Below are 9,405 nucleotides of genomic sequence, written 5' to 3' on the forward strand. Positions count from 1 at the left end.
TTATACCACAAGGTGAGTTCCTTTTTACTTCCTGCTTCTTCACACACATGCTCTCCAGTACAGGTTAGCTCTGAGCGTTAGCGATGCTAATGTAAACACATATTACGTCCAAAACACGTCGGGCATTGTTTCTGATAGCAACGTTTCTGATTGGGCCGTGGGTCCACATTTCAGATATTACGTCATATCGGACGCAAATCTGGATCAGCTCCGTTGTAGCCCCGTTTTTAGAGATTTGGGTACGGAGGAAAAGAGAGAGGGTTTTATTTTCTGACGCTGCGTGAGTTCCCTGACACACCGGGGACACATCTTTATGTATAACAGACATCAAAAAGTGCATTTTGTATGAGGTCACTTTTTAAAGTGCTTTTTACAGTATGGCAGTAAAAAATAAAATGAAGTTTCAAAATAAATTGTCATAGAATTAGAACAAATATTTAAAAAAATGTACTGTAAACTTTCTTTAGTTTATTTAATTTTTATTTTGTTCTTAAAGCAACTAGACCAACTATTATTATTATATAAAATGCAGCTCAAAGTGCTTTACATTATGGCATGAAAAGCCAAATGCAATTTAAAATAAAAAATAATAAAATGGCAGACAAATAAAAAGAGTACACATGGTATAACAAATCATTAGTATATTTAGGCAATATAAATTATAGGAAAGTATAAAAGATCCACTAAAAAAGACAGAGAAATACAAGTAGTCAAAATGGTAGAGATAATAATATAACCTGAATAAGTTAAAATAATAAAAAACACTGTTTAGGAATGCAACTTGCTATTTTCATTATAGATTATTCTGCTTCTCCCTTCAATACCTTTATTCTGTAGGCCAATCAGAACAGCCATAAGCCTGACAGGGAGGCGGGACTTAGAGAAACTGTGTGTGAGGTTTTTTTTTGGTTTAGACTGGGATGATGCCATTTCCAGACTTGGCAGATTATTTAAGTGTCGCTGCGAGGAAATGTTTCTTCTACTTGGTTTACTTTTCCTCTGTCCCTCCGTTAAACATGAGTCACAGGCAGGCAGAGAGACAGACAGAGAGACAGAGAGACAGACAGACAGACAGGCAGAGAGACAGGCAGAGAGACAGACAGAGAGACAGACAGAGAGACAGACAGAGAGACAGACAGAGAGACAGACAGAGAGACAGACAGAGAGACAGACAGAGAGACAGACAGAGAGACAGAGAGAGAGAGAGAGACAGACAGACAGACGGACAGACACACAGGCAGGCAGGCAGACAGACAGGCAGCTTAAAGTGTAGCTGTGCAGGGAGAACAAGTCCAGACATGACCACCTGCACGTCTGCACAGCGAATGTTTTTACTGTGAGCTTTAAAAGAGAGGAGAGACGTGGAGCAAAAGAAACACAAGGGGAAGGAAAGCAGGCGGTGAGGGAGTTAAGGAGGACTGGAGATAAACAACATGAAAGTAGGACTGCATGAAGAAGTCTTTAGGAAACATTTAACTTGGGTCTTAAAAATACTCTATGACAAGTACAAGTCCTGAAGTCCATGTTATTATAGAAGAAGCCAACTCACTGTAGTGCTACATGTCTCCTGTTCCCCTGCATGTCCCCTGTCCCCCTGCATGTCCCCTGTTCCCCTGCATTTCCCCTGTTCCCCTACATGTCCCCTGTCCCCCTGCATGTCCCCTGTTCCCCTGCATGTCCCCTGTTCCCCTACATGTCCCCTGTTTCCCTACATGTCTCCTGTTCCCCTGCATGTCCCCTGTTTCCCTGCATGTCCCCTGTTCCCCTGCATGTCCCCTGTTCCCCTGCATGTCCCCTGTTCCCCTGCATGTCCCCTGTTTCCCTGCATGTCCCCTGTTTCCCTGCATGTCCCCTGTTCCCCTGCATGTCCCCTGTTCCCCTACATGTCCCCTGTTTCCCTACATGTCCCCTGTTTCCCTACATGTCCCCTGTTTCCCTACATGTCCCCTGTTTCCCTGCATGTCCCCTGTTCCCCTGCATGTCCCCTGTTTCCCTGCATGTCCCCTGTTTCCCTACATGTCCCCTGTTTCCCTACATGTCCCCTGTTTCCCTACATGTCCCCTGTTCCCCTGCATGTCCCTGTTTCCCTACATGTCCCCTGTTTCCCTACATGTCCCCTGTTTCCCTACATGTCCCCTGTTCCCCTGCATGTCCCCTGTTTCCCTACATGTCCCCTGTTTCCCTACATGTCCCCTGTTCCCCTGCATGTCCCCTGTTTCCCTACATGTCCCCTGTTTCCCTACATGTCCCCTGTTCCCCTGCATGTCCCTGTTTCCCTACATGTCCCCTGTTTCCCTACATGTCCCCTGTTTCCCTACATGTCCCCTGTTCCCCTGCATGTCCCCTGTTTCCCTACATGTCCCCTGTTTCCCTACATGTCCCCTGTTCCCCTGCATGTCCCCTGTTCCCCTGCATGTCCCCTGTTTCCCTACATGTCCCCTGTTTCCCTGCATGTCCCCTGTTTCCCTGCATGTCCCCTGTTTCCCTGCATGTCCCCTGTTTCCCTACATGTCCCCTGTTTCCCTACATGTCCCCTGTTCCCCTGCATGTCCCCTGTTTCCCTACATGTCCCCTGTTTCCCTACATGTCCCCTGTTTCCCTACATGTCCCCTGTTCCCCTGCATGTCCCCTGTTCCCCTGCATGTCCCCTGTTTCCCTACATGTCCCCTGTTACCCTGCATGTCCCCTGTTTCCCTGCATGTCCCCTGTTTCCCTACATGTCCCCTGTTCCCCTGCATGTCCCCTGTTTCCCTACATGTCCCCTGTTTCCCTACATGTCCCCTGTCCCCCTGCATGTCCCCTGTTTCCCTACATGTCCCCTGTTTCCCTACATGTCCCCTGTTTCCCTACATGTCCCCTGTCCCCCTGCATGTCCCCTGTTCCCCTGCATGTCCCCTGTTTCCCTACATGTCCCCTGTTACCCTGCATGTCCCCTGTTTCCCTGCATGTCCCCTGTTTCCCTACATGTCCCCTGTTTCCCTACATGTCCCCTGTTCCCCTGCATGTCCCCTGTTCCCCTGCATGTCCCCTGTTTCCCTACATGTCCCCTGTTTCCCTAGGCAAGGCAAGGCAAGGCAAGTTTATTTATATAGCACTTTTCAACACAAGGCAATTCAAAGTGCTTTACAAAAAATGAAAGAGATTAAGAAAATGGCAGTCATTAAAAAGAAAAGCTAATAAAATAAACATTAAAAGAAAAAATACATGGATACAAGTTACAGTGCTGTCAATTAAACATTAAAAGAAAAAAGTACATGGATAAAAGTTACAGTGCAGTCTAAGATATGAATAGTTCAATTAAAAGCAGCGACAAAAAGAAAAGTCTTCAGCCTGGATTTAAAAGTAGTCAGAGTTGCAGCGGACCTGCAGGTTTCTGGGAGTTTGTTCCAGATATTTGGAGCCTACATGTCCCCTGTTCCCCTGCATGTCCCCTGTTCCCCTGCATGTCCCCTGTTCCCCTACATGTCCCCTGTTTCCCCGCATGTCCCCCGTTTCCCCGCATGTCCCCCGTTCCCCCGCATGTCCCCTGTTCCCCTGCATGTCCCCTGTTAAGGTCCTTTTGTATTGTCTTAAACCTCATTTAATTAATTGTAAGGTGTCCTTGTGTGCTTTGAAAGGCGCATCTAAATAGAATGAATTATTATTATTAATAAAATGTTCTCTTTGCAGCCGCAGGTCAGAACCCGGACCACGTGCTGCAGGGCACGGGGGTAAAACATGAGGCCCGGCGGCCCGGAGAGGACTCCACCATCACTCCGGAGGACGCCGCGCGGTTCCTCAGCTGCTACTGCTCGGGACACTGTCCTGAGGACGCCACCAACAACACCTGCCAGTGAGTACAGACTCAACAGGGAGACAGACAGACTTACTATATAAAATGCATTATCAGGGGGTCCGCGGGGTCTTAAAAAGTATTAAAAGCTGATAAATCAATTTAGTGAAAATTAGGCTATTAAAAATTAAACGGCATTTTCCAAGGTATTACATTTTGTAGCTTGTTTTCAATAAGTATATAAATTGTCCAAAGAGGTTGTATTCTACAGTCTGCCTGAATGTAATCATTGCGTAGGTGTGTAGTGTGATTCTGTGTAGTTTATTGATGGCATCCCGTTGGGTGTGACGTCATCTGAACAGGACATCGCACGCTCACTGCTTGATAGCGCGAAGGCCCGTTTACGCCGGTTGTTAAACAACATCGTTATGGGGAAATGCAAGTCTGCGTCCAAATAGTTGGAAGATAAGGAGGAAGGACAATCAATACTGTATATAGTCAATGTGAGGTAAAGTCGCCAAGGTAACCAAGGTGTGTCGCCAAGGTAACCGGTTAAAACTCCAAGTGGCGATGAGGTCTTAAAATGTATGGAAAGGGTCTTAAAAGGTTTTACATTTGACTTCAGGATTCCTGATTATATAAAATGCAGCTCAAATTGCTTTACATTATTGCATGAAAAGCCAAATGCAATTTTAAAATATGAAATACAATGGCAGAGAAATAAAACGAGTACACGTGGTGTTAGAAATATTTAGTATATGTCTGACTGATAGGCGATATATATACAGACAGACTTTTCTATCAGACCGATAGAAAAGTCTGTCTGGTGAGGTTTGAGGAGGGGTTGAAACCTAAACTAAAGTGATTTTTGTTGCGTGTCTTCTCAGGACCAATGGTCAGTGTTTTGCTATCATCGAAGAGGACGAACACGGAGAGGCGATCCTCACCTCGGGCTGCATGAAGTATGAGGGCTCACACTTCCAGTGCAAGGTACACACACGCACACACACAGACACACACAGATACACACAGACACACACACACACACACACACACACACACACACACACACAAAAGGGAGGCAAAACAAACGGGGTTAATATCTGTATAAACACAGGAAGAGAAACCAAAACATGGGAAAATAAAAGCAATTATTGAAAAAATGAAATGCTTTGACAAAATATCACAAATAGAGCATGTGTTCAACATGGATAAATATACAAGCAAATACAGTGAAAATGTAAGAACTGCTTAACTGCTGAAAAGTTAATGCTTTCACTCCATAAGTCTAAAAGTAGTGAAGTAGAACCAAATGTAATTTGATTTCTCTTTATTCTCAGGACTCTCCGAACGCTCAGACCCGGAGGACGATCGAGTGCTGCAACACGGACCTCTGCAACAGAGACCTGCAGCCCACACTCCCCCCTCAGCCTCCCGCAGGTAACACTCTCTCTCCTCCTTTTTAAAATAAAAATGTATTTTATCTGTTTTATTGTGTTGCACTGTTGGATGTGCCTGTGACCTAAGATTTTCATTGTCATAACGACACTGTAGCTATGGTGCCAGGTGTTGATGCTCAGGTGTCTCATCATGTAGATTTAACCTCCACCGTGTCATTGTTTTCCAGAAGGCAGCCCCCACTGGCTGGCGTTCCTGATCTCCATGACGGTCTGCTGCTGCACGCTCATCTGTGTCACCGTCGTCTGTTACTACCGGTAGGACCACACCCCTAAATCACTCAGAAATATGTGGCATTTTCACATTTAAAGTCCATGCAAACACACAAGCAGTAGCTCTTACCTGCCCTAGAGTATGGGGGGAAATGTATGTGTATAAATGTATTTGTGTACATGAGTGTCTATGGTACTAACATAAAGTTGCTGCGGTATTTATAACTAGATGATGTTCTATTAAATGTGGACGAAGCAGCTACAACGGGAGCTTAGCCTACCCTTGATCTACTAAAAACCATCCAGAAAACAACCATTTTACTAACGGTTTGCTTGAGAGTCCTGAGAAAGAATGACTTTAAACGTTCAACATATCTCCGTAAAGATTTAACGATATATTTGTACCCTTGATCCACTAAACTCCATACAGAAAACAACCCACTGTTTGCTTGTCATGACTTGAAACTCAACATATCTCCCTAATGATTCAATTAAGGTGGAAATGTGTATTTAGAGATGTGTTTCTGTGTTTCAGGTACAAGTGGCAGAGTGAGCGTCAGCGGTACCACAAAGATCTGGAGCAGGAAGTCTTCATCCCGGTTGGAGAGTCGCTCAAAGACCTCATTCACCAATCACAGAGCTCGGGCAGTGGCTCGGGGCTCCCCCTGCTGGTAGGGAGGCAGCTCTGCACCAACACACACTTCTATAAATATTCACTCATATTCTTACATATATTACACATGTAATACATCTAAAAGACTACTGTGGTACAGCAGAAAAACTTCTTCAAAGAAACACACGATGACACACACACAGACACTGACGTACAGACAGACACACACACACACTCACACACACACACACTCACACAGACAGACTCACACAAACAGAAAGACAGACACACACACAGAAACACACGCTGACACACACACACTCTCTCACACACAGACACTGACGTACAGACAGACAGACACACACACAGACACACACTCACACAGACAGACTCACACAAACAGAAAGACAGACACACACACAGAAACACACGCTGACACACACACTCTCTCACACACAGACACTGACAGACGTACGTACAGACAGACACAGACACACAGACACACAGACGTACAGACACACACACGGACACTGACACAGACAGACACACACACAAAGAAACACACGCTGACACACACACACTCTCTCACACACACACACAGATGTACAGACACACAGAAACACACGCTGACACACACGCACTCTCACACAGACAGACACACACACACACACAGTAAAATGTCTATTATCCTCTTACATTATTTAATTTCATATTCTGTTCTTGTACATATTCTATTGACATGTATATAGACTTGTTGCACTACTTTGTATTTTGCATTTTATCATATATGTTGCATTGTTGGAGGAGCTCAGGTCAGAAGAATTTCATTGCCATTTCTACACTAGCTTTGTGCATATGACAATAAATCTTTTGAATATTAATAATAGGTGCAGCGGACGATAGCGAAGCAGATCCAGATGGTGCGTCAGATCGGGAAAGGGCGGTACGGAGAGGTGTGGCTCGGCCGCTGGAGGGGAGAGAAAGTGGCTGTGAAAGTGTTCTTCACCCGGGAGGAGGCCAGCTGGTTCAGGGAGACGGAGATCTACCAGACGGTGCTCATGAGACACGAAAACATCCTCGGTACACACACACACACGCGGGGTCTTTCGAGGCTATACAAAGTAGAAAACAGTATCATTTAAGTTATTTAAAGGTCACCTATTGTGCAAAATCCACTTGTTCATGTCTCTTCTACATCAACATGTGTCCCCTCTTCTTCATGTCTCTTCTACATCAACATGTGTCCCCTCTTCTTCATGTCTCTTCTACATCAACATATGTCCCCTCTTCTTCATGTCTCTTCTACATCAACATGTGTCCCCTCTTCTTCATGTCTCTTCTACATCAACATGTGTCCCCTCTTCTTCATGTCTCTTCTACATCAACATGTGTCCCCTCTTCTTCATGTCTCTTCTACATCAACATGTGTCCCCTCTTCTTCATGTCTCTTCTACATCAACATGTGTCCCCTCTGTGGAAAGAGACTCTGAAAGTTTCAGGAACAAAGATTCTCTCTCTTTTTGATCCATTTCTATAAAAACCTGTCTGAAAATGAGCTGATCAGATTTTGGCCACTTGATGATGTCATAACGATGTTTTGTCTTGTGTAACCATTAGCCAATCAGCAACCAAGGTAACCCCCCCCCCCCCACACCTTATCACCTGAATCTCCTCCTAGAGCATCATTGAGTTCTTTGTAACCAAATCTCTCTCAGAGGGGCATGGGGAGGGGCTCCTTATTTTCATCTAAAGTAACAGACAGAGAATCAGCACTTTGGAAACAGGGCTGAAACAGAGGGGATTATGGGTAATGCTGCAATGACCTGTTTGGTGTTTCAGCCAATCAGAGACAGGTCCTGTATATATCTGAGACCTGTGATATATTGATGAAAAACAGTATAATAGGAGACCTTTAATATACAATAATTCGTCTTGTATAAACAGTTAATTTTCACGTTTCTTCATGTCATGTGTTTTTAACCCTCAAACCCTTCTCTCCGTCTTGCAGGCTTCATCGCCGCCGACATTAAAGGCACGGGCGCCTTCACGCAGCTCTTCCTCATCACGGACTACCACGAGAACGGCTCTCTGTACGACTTCCTGAAGCACAGCACGTTGGACACGCAGACGCTGCTCCGCCTGGCGTACTCTGCCGCCTGCGGCCTCTGCCACCTGCACACGGAGATCTACGGCACGCAGGGGAAGCCCGCCATCGCTCACCGAGACCTGAAGAGCAAGAACATCCTGATCAAGAAGAACGGAGCCTGCTGCATCGCTGACCTCGGCCTCGCCGTCAAGTTCAACAGGTACGGAAACTGTTGCACTTTGTTTTTACATTCGTGAAAACTGTAATCGCATGACGTAAAATACATGACACTTTTCTCTGTGCGCGGCAAAACAAGCTCGCCGAAATGGCTTCACCAGTCTGGCAGTATTTTAAGGTGTCCAAAAATGACAGTAAAATAGCGCTATGCAACGTGTGTGAAGCAGAAATCCTGCAGCTCCGCCCGCTGTGACGGACCGGAGAGCGGAGCAACACACACACTAAGAGTTAGACCTAACACACTTAGCTTTATCTACCTCTGGAACAAACTAGTTATACACTGCCGGGTCACTCATTACTGGATCAGTGAGCTGCATGAGACGATACTGACCGGCTGTCAGGGGGGGAGAGAGAGAGAGAGATTTTTTGAGATTTTCTCACAAATTATTCCTGGTGCAAACATTTATTTCCTTTTTACTTCTTATCCCTCTAATTTGTCGTTGTATATTTCTCCTAAACGTCAAATCAGAATATTCAGTTTATCCGAGGGCAAAGTTGGGGTTTTGTGAAAGTTGCTCCATTTTAGAATAGAATAACATCAAATAAAACAATATGAAATAAAACCAATACATAGAGTGGTCCGGGTTAAACAGCCCAGCATCGTCTATATGGTGTAAACCAAACGTTTATCTGCTTTATTGTGTGTATATATAATATTGTTTAAAAGTGAATTTGTTGTATATATGTGAAGTACAGTGTTACCTTAGCATGTGACTGACTGCTCTGTCTCTCTTTCGTTATCGTTGCCAATAGCGACACTAACGAGGTGGACGTGCCGCTCAGCACGCGGGTCGGCACGCGGCGCTACATGGCGCCGGAGGTTCTGGATGAGACGCTCAACAAGAACCACTTCCAGGCGTACATCATGGCCGACATGTACAGCTACGGCCTCATCATCTGGGAGATGGCCCGGCGCTGCAACACCGGAGGTACACACACACACACACACACACACGCACACACAGAGACAGACACACGCACAGACACACGCACCCAAACACATACACACACACGCTGACACACACAC

General features: G+C 45.4%; 1 protein-coding gene across 1 annotated transcript in view; it reads left to right on the forward strand.

Annotated features, from left to right (window-relative positions):
• LOC117553449 (bone morphogenetic protein receptor type-1A-like) overlaps positions 1 to 9,405 on the forward strand; it is a gene marked incomplete in the record, with an annotated part of 53,611 nt that overhangs the window by 41,693 nt on the left and 2,513 nt on the right. The window contains 8 exon segments of the mRNA XM_034227377.1: positions 3,670 to 3,832; positions 4,660 to 4,762; positions 5,113 to 5,212; positions 5,400 to 5,487; positions 5,978 to 6,113; positions 6,943 to 7,135; positions 8,064 to 8,361; positions 9,132 to 9,307. Coding sequence (XP_034083268.1) covers positions 3,670 to 3,832; positions 4,660 to 4,762; positions 5,113 to 5,212; positions 5,400 to 5,487; positions 5,978 to 6,113; positions 6,943 to 7,135; positions 8,064 to 8,361; positions 9,132 to 9,307 — 1,257 coding nt within the window.

The sequence above is a fragment of the Gymnodraco acuticeps genome, unplaced genomic scaffold (assembly GCF_902827175.1).
Source record: "Gymnodraco acuticeps unplaced genomic scaffold, fGymAcu1.1, whole genome shotgun sequence".
NCBI classification, from domain to species: Eukaryota; Metazoa; Chordata; class Actinopteri; order Perciformes; family Bathydraconidae; genus Gymnodraco; species Gymnodraco acuticeps.